Consider the following 22641-nt stretch of genomic DNA (forward strand, 5'->3'; position numbering starts at 1 on the left):
ACTTTTCAAAAATGATCGAAGCTGGGCGCAGCGCGCTGTCAACCCCATTATTGTGTATGTGGTGAGGGTTGGGGAGCATCGAATGGTGCGGTAAAAGTTCCTTGCTATCGTTTCTTATCGTCTTGTTTCGCTGCAAAATAATGAGCCGTTCTTCTTAAAATGTAATTTTAGTCCCCAGTGTGGCATTTGAGCACCTCACTTCCGGTCCGTTGTACGCGGCCAATCGGGTGCCTGTAATCGCAATACAGGCACCCGATTGGCTGCGTAACCCACGTGATAATTTGACACGTCTGAAGATGCACTGATGAGTGGCTGACTGGCGACTTTGGAGACAATTCACCCACAGAGATATCTAAACAAATTCCCTTTATTAACAGTGTTCCTGTGTTTCTAACTTGATAAGCGAAGAAATCACTGTCAGTCGAAAGTATAACATTTCAAATGCTGAAAATAAGAAATATGATACAGTCAAATTAGTGACCAGATGGTGTACAGTGAACCTTCCAGCAATACATTAAGGCTTACTGCAATGTGAGCTTTCACACAATATTGTAATAAATATCATACTGTGACATCAATACCGTGATAAAACCAAACCATGAGCTTTTGATATTGTTAAAGCAGGTTTGTTTGATGAAAATGTAATTTCAGCCCGCGATAGGATTGTGAGGAAAAATGTATTTTTTAGACAAAGTGAACAGTACAGTGTGTGTGGAGGGCTCGTTTGAACGTGGTGATGGAACGGATTACATTCGACAATCAAGGTACCAAGTGTATGTGTATGCTGCGGCTCCTTGCGGTGACTCGGTCAAAATTGTGGCTCTTTGCCTTTGAGTGGTTGCCTACTCGCCCTCTACAGGTTCCTCATGTGACCATGTGTCTTTTCCAAACACTCGTGAAGATAATTTCAATTTGACATTCCAAACAAGTTGTCTTTTCTCCAATTGTTGCTGCGCTTTCAAAACCTGGCAGTCACATTTTTTTAATTAAAAGACAAAGCACACTAATTAAATAAAGCCAGCTGAACTGTTAGAATTGGTGCGCTTGGCTCAACTGAAGTCAGCAGCAGGTTGTTTAAAGAAATACAGAAGACAAAAGCTTCTCTCTCAAGCTGTTTCGTGTGTTTATACTTTAATCTCTTTTTGACAGCCCAAGGCCTTCTTCTTCATATTGTCAAAACATAATTTGTTTTGTTGCTTTTATGCCGTTTACTGTTACAAGACCGTCACTTCATCACAGTCTGCTGAGCCCACAGTGTTACGTATTAAAACTCAATGATGCCGTCGGGCACAGATGCTATTAAATGTGTCTGTCATGGCTCTCTTTTCATCTCTGTCCGGTTGATCATTCAAGGAGGCCCTCAGGATATTTACACATGCAAGATGGCACCTATCAAGTGATTTGCGAGGAGTTAGGGAACAAGCAGAGACACAAACTTTAAATCCACTTTTTCACTCACATTGAGATGAAGTTGATCCGTCCAATGGCCGATGATCTTGTACTCCGCTGTGAGGTTCCGGATCTGGTACTGGTAGATCTCATAGCGCCCGGGGGCATCTCCATTTTCGTTGAAGAGCACCGGGTTTCCTGCGATGCCTGGAAAATAATCACACCGCATTTACTTGTCATGAATTAGAATATTTTCTGTCAAATACACATTTGCAATTAATGCTAATGTGATGCTATTATTTGTCTATTTCAGCCTTTCCCAAACTATATCGAAACATTCACTTTGATTACGAGATTTCTCAGTATATGACGGTTCTGAAATATGAGGCAACAAACGGTATGCAATGAACTAGTCTTTGCAGCGGCGTAAGAATATATGGTAAAATGGCACAAGAAGACACACTCAGTCATCATCGAGCTCACTTTGTTTGATTGTTTTATATTTAAACAATGTGAAGTGTTTTTCATACAAATACATCATTACAAATTATCATGCAAATGATGTTTTTGTGTCATTTTCATTCGCTAACACAAATGGAACTCAGGATAATTTTCAAGTGTTACCGAATAATTTCAATGTTTTTAAACAAACCCCCCAATGACAACAATATACATATTTTCAAAATAAAACATAGTTTTTCTGAAAATACACTCTTCCAAATGATTATGCACAACAGTGTTTTAAGACATTTTGTAGAAAAAACTGAAAAGAACTGAAAATAGTTATTTGTTGAGTTTGCAGCATTAGGAGGTTGTATTTGCTGAAAAAGCTATTTCAATCTTAAACATCTTACCAGATCAAGTTACATTTTAACATAGGACCACTTATTTGATAGCATCTTCGCAATTCTTGCATCCATTGAACTTTGAGAGTTTTTGGGCAGCTTCCGCTTGAATTTCTTTCCAGGATAGCATTATAGCCTCCCAGAGCTGCTGTTTGGATATGAACTGCCTCCCAACCTCACAGATCTTTTGCTACTGTCTCCTAGCCTCATAAACCTGTTGCATGAGGATACTTCAAAGATTCTCAATACGGTTGATCGTCAGGGGAGGATGGGTGCCACATGCAAGTTTCTCTCCTTGATGCCCATTGCAGCCCATATGATGGAATTTCTTGTGGCATAGTATGGTGCATTTCCATGCACAAAGATGACTTTGCTTCGCAAAGTTATGTTAATAACGTTGTACCATGGAAAAAAAGTCAACAGTCACTCCACATACTTTTCAGAGGATATTTTCAAGCCTTCATCGACCCGAAAGTGGCCAGCTCTCTCCCTTTGATTCCGGCTCAAAACATGACTCCACTACCTCCCTGATGACATTGGTATTCTTCCTTTTTAGATATTGGTAACAGTCTATCTATTAATGTTATCCAAAATGACTCTGATTTTACCAACATATTATTGCTTGGTTTAAATGTGCTGTGCCAAAGGCTTGGATCCATACTACAGATTAGAAGCAATACTTAATATTTGCATGCAACTAACAGAATTGATAAAAAATGGTCAAAGGAATAGAGTAGAGTGGGTATTAATTTACTGTAGCTGTGCTTAAGTGAGATGATATATTGTCGAATTCACATGAATAAACCCTTAAATTCTAAGGCAGATTTAGAGTCGGTGTCATGTAATAACTCCACAAATTCCAGGCATTCGCTCAGGGCGTATTTTGTCCTCATCCACATCTGTTTATACTGATTAGAGAAGCGATTGGCCGCCATCATCGCAGGCTCACGGGGGGATTAGACGCAGGGATGGATGTTATCTCGCTGCACGACTCGTACCACCGTGAAAAGGAGTGACAAGCAATACTGACGGGCGAGGACGAGGCTGAGGCAGCTGTACAGATGAGATTTTTATAGGATATTGCAGTCCCCTTAGAAATGGTTTGTTTAGGCTGAAAGATGCCACTGAGCTGATAGGGCAAAGACTTAACGGTGGTTCATACACAACAGCATGTCAGTAACTTGTGAAGAGCGTTGACATCAGAAGAATCTGAGAAGGAACTGGCAGCTCCCTACCACTTGTACAATAATCAAGAACTCAGAATCGTCTCTTCACCCTCTTTAGATACCTGTAATGGTTCACCTAATTACGGTATCATTGAATGGTTTGTCTCAAAAAGTTAAACTTGCGCATTGTACAGGCTCTTTAAACACATACACAAATAGTTTTCAGGCATGTTAGAATTGATTTTACCATTCAGTCCATCGACTGTTTTAACAGTTGAAAACAGTTTGGAATATACACCATGGACAGGCGTGTACATTTGCGGGCTCTATATGCAAACACTGGCATGAAGCCCTCCACATCTAAATTGTATTTACTGAAATGCTCTGCCTCGATTCAATTTTGACAAAAGGTAATTGTGTAATTTAGGCCATTTTGTCCTGTTTCTGAAATCTGTTACAATTATCTGACATCTTAAGTTACTAATTGCAGAATCATTTTGATATGATGTTCTCCCTGTCCATTGAATAGCAATTATCACCAAATATGAATGTTTTGATAGTTTATCCACTAAAGTGTTTGAATTTCAGAAAACCCCGTAGTTTGGGGGCCTCTGGAAGTCCCAGGGCCCAAGGCAACTCCATGTGCTTAGCTAATGTTAAGTGAACCCCTGACTATCCACACCTACTGGACCTGAGTGGTGCAACAACAACCCTAAGCTACAATATGAGTGCTAACAATGATGCGCTTTGACTCTGTGTCTTCTGCTTCATCACCGTGATAAGTGTGTGTTGTTTGAAGACACGCCGTAATGATGTGTCACTAAAAAGGCAGGCCTCATCTTGACCATACAGCAGCTTGATGATCCTCACTGTGAACCCAGTGAAGCGTTTAATCAAGGTAGAACATAGAGAGCTGTCCTGAGAGGCACAGTGGAGGGACTCTGTGTCCAATTGCTTCTGCTGTCAACATTCACAAACCTGATGAAAAAACCTGTGCATATTTTTTTTTGAGGGGGGGGGGGTATTTTTTTTTTTACCCCTGTCCCTGAGCTGGTTTATCTATTTGGAAGCCTCCCACACGTCCGGAATGAAAAGGGTGCACTTGGTAATTCTGCTGAGTCGTTTTTCATTGTTTCATCGCCGGAGGACGCGGCGCTCTGATCCACAGCTGGGCTGACTCATCCAGATGTGGATTAGCGCTTCAGTCGGGCCCGCCTTGGTGACAATGCCGCCCACGTCACAAAGCAGCCGGCCGTCATGGGGGGATTACACTGATTTTGTCTCCCAAAAGGGGGGAATTACAGTGTGTATTAATCACATTGACATCGTCAATATAGACATGTTCTTTTTTAATTTAAAGTCTTTTGTAAGGTTGGCACTGGCAGTATGGAAGATTGTTGGATTGTGAGACAATTTTCCCATAAGGAATAATGGAAATTGAAGCTGTAAGCAGCGATTAATGCACCAACCTTTTAACTGCAAATCCATTGATGAAATGATCAGCTAACTGTGACGCCAAGTTCTGCCAATTTTAGATGGCCTAGGCAGAAACACTTCACAATTTCAGGTCATGTATCTATTCAAGATACCTGGTTTCGATTGGGGCCTGTTTGATCAAATTACCTAAGGAGAACTCATGTGAAAATAGAAGCGCTTGAATTGTTACAAAATGGTTATTCATCCCAAACTGGAAGACTTCCTGTTCAACTTCAGGCATGGGTTCTTGAGGCTCTTTCGTGTGTCCTGTTCAGATAGAAGTGACCACCCAATTTCGTATTGTTCAGTGAAACCGATGTTGCGGTCTTCCCAGGAGGTGCTCATGAGTGACAGACTTTGGTGTAGGCAGAAATGCTCTCCAATTTTTCGTCCCCCTTCTGTGTTTGATACCCGCTTCCGATTGGGGCTCATTAGGATACTAAATTCCTTAGTGGCACTATGTAAATGTATGAGCCCTGGAATTGGCCCAGAATGGCTGCTTCAAGCCAAAATGGATGACCTCCTGTACACCCAATTTTGTGATGATTGATGAATAGTAGTCTGGACTAATTTAAGCAATTTACCATGGGGTGCTAGTTGGGTCGTACACCTTGACATTTGGCATTCTACCTCTGTTACGCAAATGATTCTATCTTAAAAGACAGTACATTTGATCAACTTTAATGACCTCAACCCTTATTGGTACATTACAAAGCAACACTGCTTTCAAAACAAAGAGGCATGGGCAGTGAGTCACAAGCATTAAAGTGGACACGCCCTTTTCACACTGGTTGCCTTCTGCCTCTGTTATTACCTCGGAAGACAGTAAATTTGCAAGCATATTTTAACCGTCCCAACCCGCAGTACATTACACCCCGGACAGCAGGCCGAAAATAATTTTGAATTTTGGGAACTTTGAAGCAACAAACCCCCAAAACAATCTGGAATTCAACTGTAGTTGTTGTAGAAGTGTAAATAACATTTTCAATCAATAAAAGCTTAATAAACTCGATCAACAATCGCCACCAAATTTGACGATATACTCTTCCTGCATATGCCCAAACTTGTCTTTTTATTCATATGTGCTAGCAGAATCCCGACATCCCTTTCACTTGCCACTCAACGATCACTTCACAATCAAGCGTGAATAAACATGTATTTATCAGTTTAGATTTAGCTGGCCACCCACAGAGACTCACCAAGGAGCACTTTCGGCTCTAGCGGCAAACTGAAGCAGACCAGCGTGATCTCCGCAGGACGCTCGTACGTCAGCGGTGGTGACGGGAACAATAGGACTCATAACAAAACTTGTTTATACGCCACTGACATTCACCACGAAAGCCAGTGGTTTGGAGGATTCCAATACGTGTGAGTCACACATCAGTAGTCACAACAGATTCCGGTCTATTGGGTTGAGAAACCTGGACAATGACTACAATACTGATTACCAACTTCTGACACATTTTTTTTTACTTCTTCTCAAAATTCCTTTGTGCACGCATCTACTGTTTAAAAAAATATACTGACCACAACACTACACACAGTCACATTAACCTCTCCTTCATCAGTATGCATCCCACTTCTGACAGTTTCAAACAGAACTGAAAACAGCAGTGACCTCAAACTGACTTTGAACAGGGACTTTTGGGTCTTCAAAAATGTACACTGACCATGACACCATGCTCAGTCACAATACCTCCTCGCTCTTGGCTAGCTATCCCACCTCTGACAAAGAAGCGTACCATATTTGTACCCTGATTTGTACTGTATTAGCTTTTGTTGTTGTTTTTTTATAGGACAAAACACCAAACAGCCGAGATATTTGGCAATGTAGGCTGATTGGGTACATACACAACTGTAGTGAGCACCTGGCTGGTGACGATGTCTTCTCCCACACGGCTTATCATCCCACTTTTCCAAACTGAGGAGTGGTTCATTCGCCAAGTTATCACAGGTGCATTATGCCTGAAAACACACTGACCACAACACCACGGTCCATTACACTACTTTCTAGGGATTGAGTGACGATTCAAGATTTTTTTGGTAGACGACTACAATGGGATGAATTATGAGTTAGAGCCCGTTAATCGATGATGTCAATGATATTGATGTCGCTGTGTGTTATGAATGTGATACTAATAAAGTTCTCGTTAGCACACAGTTGTTCCTGAGTTATTGGACATACAACTTTGGCAAGAAAGATGAGCTTCACTTCACCCTGCTGCCTTTGTTCCTCGCCACCTATGGTCCCGCTAGTCTGAATATTTTATGACTAGCAGCAATCGGAATAACCAAAGCTTCCAATGCTCATCCACAACTATCTTATTTTTGTACTCTGGGACCAGTGCAGACATATGCAGTGCAGACGGTGCCGCATTGCTGGCTAGACATGTCACTGCTACAGAGTGTTATAGTTGAGCGACGGCAGCAGACAGACAATTCCAAATTGGCCATTTAGAAGACAAGATGCCAAAAAGGGTTACATGATTAGGGATAGGCAGATTATAAGATTTAAATATTGATGCAGAGTAGTAAAGTTGACTAATTGGTTCAAACCCTACTACCTTCTCCCTCACATCTTACCATGCCACTTCTGACACCATTTTACTACAGAACTGAGGGTGTAGTACCCTCAAAATGACTTTAAACAGGATCTTGGATCTGAATAAAGCAGACCACGACACCACACTGCCACAGGAGCTTCTCCCTCATGGATATCGTCTCACTTCCAATACCATTTTTAACACAAGTCTGAAGAGTAGTATTCCCCAGATTGGAACTCAAGTTGTGTTGTTTTTAGTGACTACAACACCACACTCTGTCACATAATCTTTGCTTTCAAGGCTATCGTCCCATTTCTGACACCATTTTGCTCCGAACTCAGAAGAGTAGTGCCCTGAAGATCAGTACCCTCCGTAACACAGCTTTACTGGGTTGAACAAAACTGAAGCGATAAGCTCTTTAGTGGCTTGGTAGTCACATTATGAACACAACTGTAGTGATAGCACACTCGGTCGCACTGGGTCCCACTTCTGACACCAATTGTCACCACTCTGAGGAGTAGTTGGAAAACCTGTACTGCGACACCACATAACCAAATAACCAAAGGTTTTTTTGGGGGGCGGGGGGGGGGGGGTGGCATGCTACAAACATAACTGTCATGATGCTGTGACACAGATGGCATCATGTGCTGGCTCAGCACATCACACCTCTCCAGTGGTGAACAAAATTAAGAAAACAAAAAAACAGGGATTCAAGTGCTTGGGTAATGAAATGAAATGGCCGAGGGGGGAACGCGACCTGTGGTTTCTCTCGTTCTCCCTATGCCAGTGGTAGGTCCTCTTCATTAGGGCGGAGATTCTAGGCCAGTCTGGCCAATTTTGGAGTTGCAGATAAGAAATGAGGCCTGTCATGTGGCACAAACTGCTCGTCTAAACAGTCTGCTCGCATAATAAGCTCCACAGAGGCCTCCTCCTCTTCCTCCTTATCCCCCTCCTCCTCTGCCGCCACAACATTGAGCTGCACTCTGTGACAACATGAGCCCTGAGGTTGCAAACGCACGTGAACTGACGGCCACTTGCTTGTTCCGGGCCAATGGGGTTAATTAACTGCTTGTAATCATATGCTATATTTAATGATCACGGTAGCAGTACACACCTTAAGAATTAGCGATCGTTAATCCAACATGTTCTCCCACCAAATGGACCCACAAGCAGGACACCTTGGCGAATGGAGGCATGTTTCCCTGCTACACTGTCATTAATTTTTAATGACCTCAGCATGGGAAAGTCATGCAGAATTTACCACGAGTACACTTCACTCTTGAAGTGTGTCGTGCGCCTCAATGGCTCCATCATCACTTTATGATTTTGTCTGCAGTTGATCCTGTTGCAGTTGCAAGCTCAAAAGCACTTAAAAGGTGAACTCTAATGAGAACATGGGCATTCAAAAAGAAGATTATAATATAATATTTGCAACCTTATCTGCAAATGCAACAGGAAATTTTCACTTGGAAAGATTTCTTAAAACGAGTAAAGATAGTTAGCATCAGAAACCCTTACAAATGTCTTAAAATTAGAGTGTTTATACTACATACACTTATGGAATTATAGTATTTCCTTTTTTAAGATATTTACTTATAATTTGTGATAAAATCTTATAAACAATTGATAATACCTTGTTAAGATTGTTAAGGGAAATCAGCGGAAATACTCTTAAAAACTGTCTGGCAAGAAGAAATCTTTGTAAACAAGCATGTTTTGCCTTGATTTGAGATATTCCATTGTTTAATTTTAGGTTTTGCTGTGTATGTAAAAGGCGGTTGGAACATTGGTAATAGAATCTTAGGATTCCATCATACCGAGATACAGTTGTGGTAGGTTAAGAGCAAAGCAGATTAATCGTAATTCATTAATGATACGTGTTGCTGTTTGCAAAGTAATCAAGTCAACCGATTTTGATCAGGACGGTTTGGATTGTAAACATGATAATGCAGTAATACAATATCACTAGGTCAACACTTGCATGATTGTTTCTAAAAATGTATTTCTCCACCTCACAGGAATGAAGGAGCAGTGGCAAAAAAAATAAATGCCTTGTTTGTCCATTGTAAATATCATGTAAGATCAAATGCATGTTTCCCTTCATATGGTAACATCCTCTGAGTACGTTTACAATTGCTCTACAACATCTGTTTCTGTGACCTAAAATACACTGTGGCCAAATGGATTTTTAAAATTAGCAGCAGGTACAGTTTGAGATTCATAATGCTTGCGTCTTGAGAAAAGCAATACATTTGTGAGATTTAAGTCTGCTGGAGGACAAAAAAGAGAGACAACAAAATAAACACTTTTGTGAGGAGATCGCAGGAGACAGGAAAGACTGATGAGAAGATGTTTTTCTGCTCTTGACCAATTGGAGTGAGAAGAAGTCTAAAGAGAGTCGCAGTGGATGTGTTTGAGTATTTGTGCTTTGTCAGCTCTGCTGCTGAATGGGCTGAAAGTGAGCTGTGAAATTGATTCACGATGAAGAAAAAAGGGGCTCTAACTCTAGATTTGTCAGTGTGGAAAATGTGATTGGAGAGAACGTAAAGAATCACACAGATATTAGCAGATTATGAGAACTATCTGGAGATTATGTTCCGGTTTTTCGAAAAGGTTATCTGTCGTCAGCTAGCTTAGCGTGCACCCTCCAGACAATGTGCTGAGATATGGCAGATAAATGGGTTTTAGCAACTCCCTGTGAGCTTCTTGCTCTTTAAGGAGCTTTTTGAAATTTCATCCTCATCGCATGAGAAACCCAAGAAGCCCATGATACTTTGTAGGCCTTGTCATTATTTTTAGCGGCTACCCACCAAAACCGCTGACACACACACCAGTGTGGAACAATAGATTCCCGCTGGCTATGACCCAAGAATGAATTATCATAAGAAAAGTGAGCAACTTAACAAAAGAATTACCGCTAACCCAAGCCTAACCACACCCTTACTATGCCCTAGCTCCATCTCCAGTAACTCAGTGGCCCCCAACCTTTTTTCTGCCATGGACCGGTTCATACAAATCTATACCGTTTGCTGCCCGGCCCTGTAACTAATTACCGTAAGCTTTGGTGGAGGCAGTGGCGGCGGCGGGGGCGGAGTGGTTGATGTGCGGGGAGGGGATTCGGTAGGTAGGGATGGGGATGAGGGTGGCAATACGTCTGTTTGTTTTAGTCATTTTCTAGTGATATTGGCAATTTTAGCGTTACGCGACGGAGATGCTAGCTTGTGCATGTCTTGTTTTAGGTTAAGAAAGTCAGCCAATCTAACACACGACGTGCTGTCAACTGTACTGCTTTATTAAAATTCTCTATATCATATCACTCACCCATATGAGCCAATCACATTTGTGTGCACTTCAGGGACCACTCGGAAAACATAAACTCAAAGAATATTACAGTGCATTTAATATTTGCGTTACGCGATGGCGACAACTTGACTTCGCCGTCAACGGAGTGGGGTTTGCCGCGGCCCGGTCCAAAGCGGTCCACGGTCCAAAGCGGCCCATGGCCCGGTACCAGTCCGCGGCCCGGTGGTTGGGGACCATTGCAGTAATGCAAATATTACTAATCCTTATGCAACCCAAATCCACAAACCGACGCTCACCCTGCTCACACTAAAAAAACTAAACCCTATCGCGTATGACACTAACATGGACCACTTACCTTAACCCGTCATTAACCCAAACCCTACTAACCCAAACTCTTATCATCCATCCATCCATCCATTATCTGTACGGCTTCTCCTCACAAGGGTCGCGGGGCGTGCTGGAGCCTATCCCAGCTGTCTTTGGGCAGTAGGCGGGGGACACCCTGAACTGGTTGCCAGCCAATCGCAGGGCACACAGAGACAAACATCCGCACTCACAATCACAGCTAGGGGCAATTTAGAGTATCCAATCAACTTACCATGCATGTTTTTGGAATGTGGGAGGAAACCGGAGTGCCCGGAGAAAACCCACGCAGGCTCGGGGAGAACATGCAAACTCCACACAGGGAGGCCGGAGCCGGGATCGAACCCACGACCTCTGAACTGTGAGGCGGACGTGCTAACAAGTCGACCACCGTGCCGCCAAACTCTTATCAAATACTACTAAATTCACTTTAACTCCTGACTGACCATAATCCTAGTAAACCTAAATGTTAAAAAGGCCAGGTTCTTCATGCTGTCGTAGCACCCTCTGGTGGTTAGCCTGTTAATGAAATTTCATTTTAGTTAGGCATGTTTTGGTCACCTATTTCAGGACCCGCAATAACTACGAAACGAAAGTCATCGTAACACGTTTGAAAATTCCATCTTAATTTTAGTTAGGCATGTTTTGGTCACCTATTTCAGGACCCGCGATAACTACCAGACGAAAGTCATCGTAACACGTTTGAAAATTCTATCTTAATTTTAATTAGGCATGCTTTGGTCACTTACTTCAGGACCCCGCGATAACTACCAGACGAAAGTCATCGTAACACGTTTGAAAAGTCCATCTTAATTTTAGTTAGGCATGTTTTGGTCACCTATTTCAGGACCCGCGATAACTATCAGACCAGAAAGTCATCGTAACATAAACTTCCGGAAAGATGGCGAACCGGAGCCAGGTAACGTTTTGAGCTCTGTTTGCCTGTCCCAATATAATTTGGCAAACTTGGCTTCCACTTGAATTTCTTCGGCCGCAAAAATATTCATTCTTTGCAAGGAAAGTGTTTTTTGTGCTTCAACGCGATTAAACCCCTACTATGGCGACGAAAAACGGCAAAAATTAGGTGATTGCATGTCATTACTACGCAAGCAGCAGCAAGACGGCTATCGGTGAAAGCGGAAAAAGGAAAGAACCATTCTCGCCAATGAAGACCGCTCAACTTGCGAAGAAAATTGATACTGGGAACGGGATGGTGGTTGTTTTGGAAGCGATACAACTCTTGACCACCAATGTTGACTCTCTTGATACCCAAATAAATCAAAACGCTTTGCTGCTCACTAATGTGGTCAAAACAGTTGAGCTCAACGCAGCAGAAATTAAAGAATGCAAGACTCAGCTATCTGCCGCAACAAGTGAAGTTTCGACCATAAAAAGAACAACACTGAACTTATGGATCGGGTTTGGAGCTGGAAAGGAACAAGCTTCGAAGAAACCTCAGAATCCGTGGCATGAAAGAATTTGATGGAGAAGATGCACAAGAGGAAATTGTCAAGTTGTTGGTCAAAATTTCTGGTCCGTGGGCACCGAACATCAACCACATCGTAGACTCGGCTCATCGCATTGGCAGAAAGGAAGAAAACCAAACGAGGCAACTCATCATTCAATTCACACAGAGATCTCACCGCGACGCGCTGTGGAAGATGACCAAAGATTCACCTATCTGCAAGGAGTTGGGCGTCAGATTCGTGGAGGATCTCTGCAAAGCTGACAGGGAGTCTCGAGCGGCGCTGTGGCCACAAATATAACAAGCAAGAGCGGAGCAGAAGCGGGCGTACTTCAGAGGTGGAGGTGGCTATATCGATGGTCGGCGGATCTTGCCTCCCATTTAATTTTAAAAAAAAAAAAGGCAAGAGAGACACAACCAAATGACAGTATACACTTCAAGTCATGTTCTAATGACATTTTGACTTATTGACACATTAAGTTTGTTTAAGTGGAACGGTTAAGTTATAGTTTTGAACATTGACGGGACCTGGTGTTTGAATTTTTTTCACATACCTTTGTTTGTTATAAATACTGTGATTTGATAGCAGTTGGTATTTTTTTTTTTTTTCTATGAATGTTTGCTTTTCCTGTATTTCACTGAATGCTAGAGGCTTAAGAAACAGCACAAAAAGAAAGTCTATATTTTTGTTTTGTAAGGGCGAAAAAGCGGATTTTATTTTACTACAAGAAACACACTCGAGGCCATAGGATGAGCAATTTTGGACATAATATGGATAACCAATATTTCATTCTTGTCAACATTTATGGCTTTAATGACTTGAATCAGAATAGGCAATTGATCTCTGATATCTCTGTAGCTTTAGGGAACCATACATTTCTTTATTTTACTGCTTCTGTAACTATGGGAGGAGATTTTAACATGGTCATGGATGAGTGTTTGGACAGGTATCCTCCGAAGATTCAACAAAACCATCTCAATCCTATCATTTTGAATTTCAGTGGAAAACACAATCTGATGGACATTATGGACTGATATACATGATTGGATTCAGCCGAAGGTTTTTCAATTAAGAGGATTTTCTATAGAAGACGTTTCCTTTGGTGTTGTTTTAAAAGACTCAAATAATGACTATTTAGTCAACACTGTTCTTATCCTTGGGACATTTTTTCTACACAAATGTAAACTTTTGAAGGTGAAACCAAATTTCTTCTACTTTCACAACGTTTTTCAAAGACCCTGAGACTTATAAAAAGCAAAAATGCTTTTAATCTTGTTTGCATTATCGACAATTACATGTTATGTGAAAAGCCCTAGCAACTTTTATTTAGTTTCTTTATTTTTACTTTATTCTTTTTACTCTTATTTGTTCTTCTTCTTATTATTTGTTAGTTTGTTTCATATAACTTTAATCTGTATTGTACACTAAACTCTATGTACATCTTGTAATCTTCGATGATAAAAACTTGATTGTTGTTTAAAATGAAATTTAAAAAAAAAAAAAAAGAAAATAAAGTCATCGTAACACGTTTGAAAATTCTATCTTAATTTTAGTGAGGCATGTTTTGGTCACCTATTTCAGGACCCGCAATAACTACCAGACGAAAGTCATCATAACGTCCATCTTTAGTCGATCCAACTTACAAGGTGTGCGTGCATTAGCATGTGACTCAATATAAAGTGTCTTTTTGTGATTGCAGTTTGATTGTGGACATTTCAGTTGATGTTGCTCGTACTGTTTTGAATTGTGTGTATGGTTGTGACCGCAGCAAATTGGTGTCGTGTTGACGAGGCATTTCAGGGTGGTCGCTTATGTTTGTTTCATTTGTATTTGTTCTACAGAAGCCACACACATATCCAGCAAATTAAAGATTGCAGAGACAAAACTGGTTTGATTATTGCTCACCTGGACAGTATTATGTTCTAACCGGACATACCGCAGCGGTTATCACTCCCATAAACCTCTGAAACCCAGTCATACCAGCAAATATTTTTTCACTAAACTAACCTTTATAAGCCTACTGCCTAAGTCAATATGGCCTAAACTTGACCCTTAAACCTGACAGAAATATAAATATAACCAGATTCTTGATCTTTCTTCATAATTACACATTTATCACACGTTTCAGGTATCATGACACTATTTTGTAAATTCAGTCAACATAGAATTCACACCCCCAGCAAATGCAGTTGTAGCTCTTCTTTTATACATCTGGACAGTTTCAATATCTTGTTGTGGGCTGATGCAATTATCTGGAGTGTGCTGTGTGTAACCTGGAGGCAATCTGTCTGGTCAGATGAAACCTCCAGGCACGCTGTTGAAATAAATGCATTTAAGGTTTGACGGATCAATAAAATTGTGTCGTATCCTGTCTGCTCTTAAAAGGACTTGATGCTTTCCTACTGTAGCTCTGTGAAAGACTTAATGTGAAGCTGTTTTTAAACACGCACACACACACACACACTCACATGCATCCACACACCATTACCTAAAAGTATTTTTCCACTTTCCTAGGATCAAATAACGTTTGAGGCAGATTTTCTTGAAAATGTCAAACTTTGGAGTTTTAATGGTTCCACACTACGTTTTGAAAAATATCAGTGTGGACATGGCGTTATTATAGATAACAGTGCAATTGGGTCTTTAGGGTATCTTACTCTTTGGTGATGGGTAACTTTTTCTCGCTGGTCTTTCTAATCAGTAGTACACCCACACAACCCACAACCCCAACCTCTCCAAAAAAGAAAAAAAAAATCAAAAGGGGCCGAATGGAAGTCAAGAGTCCCTTTGGGCAAGTGTCTCTGCTCGGCAGATGTCTGGGGATTCAGGTTGGCGAGATAAAAGAGCCATGAGACACTTTAATGGTCACCATGACATATTCATTCTCCAAGTTGTGTTACTGAAACCCAAAATGTGTAAAGATTGAACACCATGCCAATAAATGAAACTGTTCAGATCATCGATCCTCCACATCTGATAAAACAGCAATAGAAATGGTATTCATCAAAGGTACGGTTTGAGATCCGTTTTAATTTAATTTTTAATTTACTACAATGATACAGAATTCCAACACCATTACTCACTGATCACTTTTTCAGTATCTTGGGGACCACCAGAGGCCAGAAGGCCTGACACAAATATGACTTTAGGTTTAACACTTAACCCAAACCCTACTAACCATAACCTAACCCTGACCATATTCAATTGCATCCTAATCCTAATCCCCACCCAAGCCTAACTCTAGTAACCCTCTTAAAACCAACCCCCAAACCTACCAGTCCTAACTAAAAAAAACCTCCTAGACCTACTTACCCTAACTCTGACTAGCCAAAACTCTTAAACCTTTATCCCTATTAAAGATCACCTCTAATCTGAGCAACCCCCCCAAAATCTAACTACTAGCCCTTTTTACCAATACTCCAACTAACCATAATTACTAATCCTACCAATCCTAAATAACCCTATTAACCCCCCCAAAGAACCTCCTAACATCTAACGTTCTACAACTATACTAACCCTAACCTCAAATCCTACCAACCTTAACTTGGGTTTGAATACCCAGGATTTTCGTCAAAACTGACTCTCTATGTCTTTTGTATAAAGATAATTGTTGATTTTTAATATTCAATGTTGGCCTAAAATCGTCTTTCATGTCCCCACTGTAGTGTAAACTAGGCCTGTTGCCCAGAGCCAAGATAATGTGACCTGTATTAACAGTCTTTTCAAACAAAAACTTCCCAGTGAGAAGCCCTTCTTCTTTCCTTGACTAGTCTTTAAACTCTCTCACACTTATGGATTAAACATTTAATTGGCATTCTGACAAAGTGACAAGTAGATATTAATTAGAATTGAAAGAAAAAAGATAGCTCACACAGAGCACGACTTCAAATGAATAATTTATCTACACAAACGCTGCACAACCCGCCGATACACGTGCACACGCATACCCCCACGCACCCCCCCCATACACACACACACACACTTGAGTTTGCATGAAATAATAATTATTGTCTTAAATTACTTCCATTCATTTTTTTAATAATATGAAATGTGGCTCAGTGGGTATTTTTGTGTTAATATGCCAGCCAGGGATGTGGACAGGACTAAAAGCGGCAGGAAGAAATGCAATACACAACCTATACAATTGAGGATGATGTCATAAACGCATTTGAAATCATTGTGGCAAAGCATAGCGCTCCAAAGTATGACTCTAATTAGTGGAAGTGGAAGTCTTGCGATGATTTCTTAAGCACTTTCGTTGATATATTGTTCAAAATATGACTCATTCTTTCTTAACATGGAACAAATCTTAAAAAATGTGAAGATGAGGTTTTTGAGGTGAGACTTGTTTAAATTACTTTTTAGATTAATACTAAACAATGTCATGTGTAGTTTTACTGAATTTAAGACCAAATAAAATGCAGTGAAACAGGAAGAATTGAGGCAGACCAGGCGGAACAAATAAGATACGTCGCCAGTAGACAACATTGCAGAATGATCACCCCATATACTGGAAGGCTGCATGCACGTCTGCAAAAGCTGTCTGGAACACGCAGCAAGAATCCACACGTTAAGAGACGGTATTTGTGCCTCACTCGGTGCTGCTGTTTTGGTTCAGGGGTAAAAGGGGTTCAGTCAAAATTAGCGGTAATGTCTATAGTTTGAAGAGCTGGGCATCATCTAGGCGCCTATAACTTCTGGCCGGTATTTCCGGCCGACCCACGTGGGCCCAGTCAGTCCCTCGTCGGCGAGAGCCAATCGCCGTCGAGAACGTAATTTTCACATCACATGCAGGCGCCGCACAAGCAGACACGCCGCCAAATAAAGAAAAAAACATATCAAAAACAGGCACACACACGCACAGTGTGGTGATCGGTGAAATAAAAACAAGATGGAGCACGTCATTGCATTTGTGGGTTCGAAAGGTATATAACACTGTTATTTTTTATTTTATATTTGTTTGACTGCGTGTCACGAGTGAGGCACCTGCGTGTGACGTGATACCGGTAAAGTCCGTTCTCGATGCCGTTTGGCTGACTTGGACTGATCGGGCAGGTCTGAAATGTAAACACGGGAACTTATAGTTCTAAAGCATAGACAAATGCCCAGCTCTTATAGTTTGTACACAGTTCAGTCAAGATTAGTCAAGGTTCTAATCTTGGCTTTGGCTTTCCTGTGTGGCGTCTGCATGGTCTCCCTGCGCTTGCGTAGGTTTTCTCCAAGTTCTCTGGCTGCATTCCATATTTTCCAAACATGCATGTTATGTTCATTAAAGATTCTCAATTGTCTGTAGGTGTGAATCATTGTTTGTCTATATATGCCCTACGATTGACTGGTGACCAGTCAGGGGTCAACCGCGCCTCTCACGCAAAGTCAGCTGGGGAATGTTGAATTTGGATGGCCGGATGGATGCATGGTTCACGAGAAAGCAAAATCTTCAATCATTTTTCCTTTTATACAGTAAAGACATAAATACAGCTTTCTTTTTCTTGGGAGTTTTAGGCTATTTTTCTGTCTCATTATTTGGGCTCTTACGTTTGAAGACACACTTTTCAAACATGCTCATTTTTTAAAACTCATTTTTGCTAGCTTGAGGGCTTACTTTTTTCACGTTTCACATGACAGAGATGAGCGTTTTGGCAACATTTATTTGGTGAAATTTGGTACAGGTTGCTAACTCACCTTTAAAGTTGAGCCGGCGTATGTGCTTGAGCAGGTGCGTGCCATTGATGGGCTCCATCTTGGCGCAGAGGCCCAGCTTGCCCGGGCACAGTTCCTGGTGCATATTGTGCAGCGCGTGAGCCATGGAGTAGACGGCGTCAATCACAAATTGCACTTTGCCTTCCTGCTCATAGTTGGAGTCTTTCCCGATCCGCTCTTGATCTGTAAGACAGGCGTGGTGTGCCATACAATTAGTGTCATTAGGAAAATTACTAAGTAATCCTCGAGCATTTAATGTTGTCATATATTCAGAAACAGTTTCAAAATCCAGTGGATTTTAGTAGAATGTGCACCTCCATATTTCAAGTCACTTTTAGCAACTCAAGAACAAAACTCCTCATACAGCATGGCAGGTCTTGCTTGAACAGCCTATGAGGTTTTTTTTAGGGCTACAATGGCTAAGTGGCTGCACATTAATTCCTGTGTTGCATGCGTGCTACACTGCATGAACCTTTTATGCCAATTATGCCCTGAGTCAACCTACCACAGTGTATTTAACAAATATGAGACAACTTATATTATGGGAGCCTGGACCTGGTATCGAGTCTCGAGAATCGATTGTCACCGGGAGTAACATTCCGATTTTCCTGGAATCATTCCCATTTTAAATTCCCGGTTCCCCGTTCCAATGCCCGGAATAACCGGAGTTAGTGCGCCGGTTCTTCGGTGCACACAGCACCGATGGAAAGTGTTGCTTAACTTTTTTCAAATAATTGAACACTGGCCTTGGAATAACACTTTTAATAAGATTACATTGTGCAAAGGAGGTTACACGACCTGTACAAGTTAATGGTGCTGTTCTTTGACGAGCTCTCTCCCACTGCAAGCCTCAGCCAGCCTAGTCAGTGATGTCATAATTGGCTGAATGGCACAATAAAATATGTTTATTGCCAAAATTGAGGCAGCTATGGGCCAAAATGCGAAGAAGCAGCAAAGTATATGTTTACGATAGGGTGTGTGTTCTCAACTGCAGCAATAGATACTAGGCACCTTTCCTGAAAAGGCAGATATGATCATTTTCCGCAACAACTTTTTGGGAGTTCATATTGTGTCTGCCTTCTAATCCGAACTAGGTTGCCAAGCTATTTTGTTTTGTATACACCATTTATCTTAGCCCATCAGTGCGAGCAATATGTCTACACTCATTTACAGTTATGCGTAAATGTATTTTCATGTGAGTTGTCTTGTGGATGTGTAACCTATACTCCTGTGAAAAGAAAATTACTAACATAAATTCACGTTCATAGGTTTGATATTAATATTACCTACCGGTAATTAAAAAAAAAACCTGAGAGAAATTCATAGTAAAGCTAATTAAAAGTAAAAAGTCCAATCCAAAATCTCTACAAAAATCATCCAAGGGCCACATATAGTTAAAAAAAAAAACAAGAGCCACAAACTTTATTAGTTTAAACCAGCTGGGTTGAAAAGCAAAACATTCATTATTTTTTCAGGATTTTGGAGTGGCCAGTAGTCCCAACCGAATGATGTGTGATTGTTTGAAAACAAGAAAGTAAGCAATATCCTTTGTTGACAGTACCCAGTGTTTTTAATTTTTAAACAAAACTGTTTTGTTTTAAAAAACCAAAAATGAATGGCGGTAGTCTGGACAGCCCTGATTTAAACCATGCAAACATTTTTGATTCTTCTCCCGAAAAGAATTGGAATGGAGAATCATTTGGAACTGGACTCATTCAAATTCAAACAACGCCCAACCCAAGGGAGCCTGTATAATGTGCACCACAACAAGCGCATAGATCATGCACACACTGTACTGTGTACCGCCTTGTAATTTGGCGGCTGTGTTCTAAGTCTTTTGGGAACAAATACAATTTAATTTAGGGCCATGAAAATACTTGGGATGGCCATGTAATGCATCTGGAAAGTACACACTTTTTCCACATTTTGTTACATTCCAGCCTCATTCCAAAATAAATAATACATTACTTCATTATAATTAATGAATTATAATAAGTAAATTACTTTTTTCCTCAGTGTTCTACACACAACACCCCGTAATGACTACATGAATGTTTTATTTTTTTTGCTAAGTTATTGAAAATAAAAATGCAAGACATCACATTGACATAAGTATTCACAGCCTTTTCCACTCAAAATTGAGATCAGGTGCATCATATTTCCCCTGATCCTCCTTGAGAGGTTCCCTCTACAGGACTCTTCCAAGACCTGGTCACCAGTCTAAAGTGAGCAATCGATGGACCTGGGCCTTAGTCAGGGAGGTGACAAAGAACCTGATGGCCACTCTGTCAGAGTTCCACAATTCTCTGTGGAGAGAAAGGAACCTTCCAGAAGGACAATCATCCCTTCAGCACTCCACTAATCAGGCCTTTGTTATTATTTTGTATTATTATATAGTGGCAGGCGGAAGCCACTCCTTAATAAATGGCACATGGCAGCCCACCCAGGAGTTTACCAAAAGTCACCTGAAGAACTCTCAGACCATGAGAAAGAAAATTATTTGGTCTGATAAGACAAAGATTGAACTGAAATTTGGAGGAAATCAGCCACCACTCGGTAGGAACTGGGATACTAGTGAAGAATGAGGGATGGACGAATGCATTTGTAAAGCGCTGCACAGTATACATTCATAGCTTTCCTGGAAATCGGTTTAATAGTTTTGTCCTAAATTTACCAACAAAACAGAGACAGAAACATCATTTACTGGGTAGAGGTAAACACGCCTGTTTCTACCTGAGCCAATAGTTCAAGTCAATATCTTGAGCCTATGCGCAACAACTTCATTTGTCAGTGTGTCACTTAGTGGAGCAGAGCGGTTGGGACAGCGCAATTCCGCGCCAACCTGCTCAGAATGATGGGGCACCTGCATCGGTCCTCTGCGGGTTAATTCTCATATTGTCGCCGAACAGACAGGGCCTTGCCTGTCGCAATTAGCTGGAAGCTAAATATGTGGAGCGCTGCTGACGAGAGAATCAATTCCAATATGTGGAGTGCAGGTCGGAGTTTTTTTTTTTTTTCTGTCCTGCGGGAAATCTTATCAGTGAAAGGGGGAAAATCTCCTGCTTGTCCCCGCAGCAGGATTACATGGATTTGCCTGCGAATGGTAAAGTTTCCATGTTCATTTGCCATTATCTTTTACCAACAGTGCATACTTGTCATTTTTCATTAACTTCAAATTATATAGCACTAATGAATTGCATAAACCATAGTCGGGGTTGGAATTCACTTACAGAGCCCAAGCGAGAGAAATTAGGCACGCAGCAAATGTGGACATACATTTGCTCAGATAATCCACTCAATGTAATAACTTGTGATAGGAGTTCATTAATCCCGACCAAGGCTGTTGCAAAGCTTTTTTTTTGGGGGGGGGGGGACGATTAATTGGTTAGAGGTGCACACAAGAAGCAGATGCAATACGCAGTCCCAACGTATTCGCCCCCGCCACATGCCGTTTGAAAGAGGCGTGGATTAAGCCTTGAATAATTAGCAGCGACGGCTAATCGTCGAGCTGCAGCTACTAATACGGTAGTTCGGAATGAAATTGCCAGTCAACAGGTGGACAACTTGCTCTCTTTTCAATTATTTCCAATGAGTGAACACTGTGGAAAAAAGTGCTGTACACAGCTTTTTTTGTGTGAGGGCTCTAACTGCTCTGACTTTTTCCCTCAAAAAACGCACTGGTGTCATCGGTGTTGCTCTCATCCAGGCGGCTAATCAGAACTGTTGTTGCCTCGGAGACCAAGATGCTGGAGGGGAGGTTTCCTAATTTTTTGCATGACTGTTAATGATCCAAGCAGCACAAGTGGTTGGCACGACTGCCTCACAATTCAGAAGTTTGGGGTACTCTGGTTTCCGCCCACATTCCAAACATAACCATTAGGTTTATTGAAGACTAAATAAAATTATGAATGCGTGTGTGGTTGATTGGCAACCAGTCGCACTGCAGAAACTAAAATCCAGAGATGGGCAATTTACATTTTTATGCTGGTCCGTCCTATGCCCGTGACCTGGGTACTCCTCAGTCCTTGTCCCTCTGTCCTTAATAAAAATAATCGTCCTTAATAAAAATAATCATCCTCTGATCCAAATCCCTTTAAAGCACTTCCGTCGTTGCGTCAGAATTGGCTGGCAACCAATTCAGGGTGTCCCCCGCCTACTGCCCGAAGACAGCTGGGATAGGCTCCAGCACGCCCCGCGACCCTTGTGAGGGTGAGCGGTATCGATAATGGATGGATGGATATTGAGAAGGAAACAAAAGACTTCCACTTCCGGGTCATGGTGGCGCTGACAGAGATTTTACGCTTAAGAGATGTTCCAGTCCCAGATAAGGACCTACTTCGCATGCAAAGGGATATGTATGTAAATATTAACAGTTGGTAAACAAAACAAA

General features: G+C 41.3%; 1 protein-coding gene across 5 annotated transcripts in view; it reads right to left on the reverse strand.

Moving 5' to 3' along the window:
- The window catches only part of LOC147141753 (metabotropic glutamate receptor 4-like), a 213904-nt gene that overhangs the window by 23192 nt on the left and 168071 nt on the right, over window positions 1–22641 (reverse strand). For all 5 annotated transcript variants that reach the window (XM_086040447.1, XM_086040448.1, XM_086040446.1 and 2 more), the window contains 2 exons: window positions 18234–18434; window positions 1460–1596 (listed from right to left, as the gene is read on the reverse strand). In XM_086040447.1, coding sequence (XP_085896573.1) covers window positions 1460–1596; window positions 18234–18434 — 338 coding nt within the window. The remainder of the gene's footprint in view (window positions 1–1459; window positions 1597–18233; window positions 18435–22641) is intronic.

The sequence above is a fragment of the Filicampus tigris genome, chromosome 9 (assembly GCF_054856515.1).
Source record: "Filicampus tigris isolate MCC_2025a chromosome 9, RoL_Ftig_1.0, whole genome shotgun sequence".
NCBI lineage: Eukaryota > Metazoa > Chordata > Actinopteri > Syngnathiformes > Syngnathidae > Filicampus > Filicampus tigris.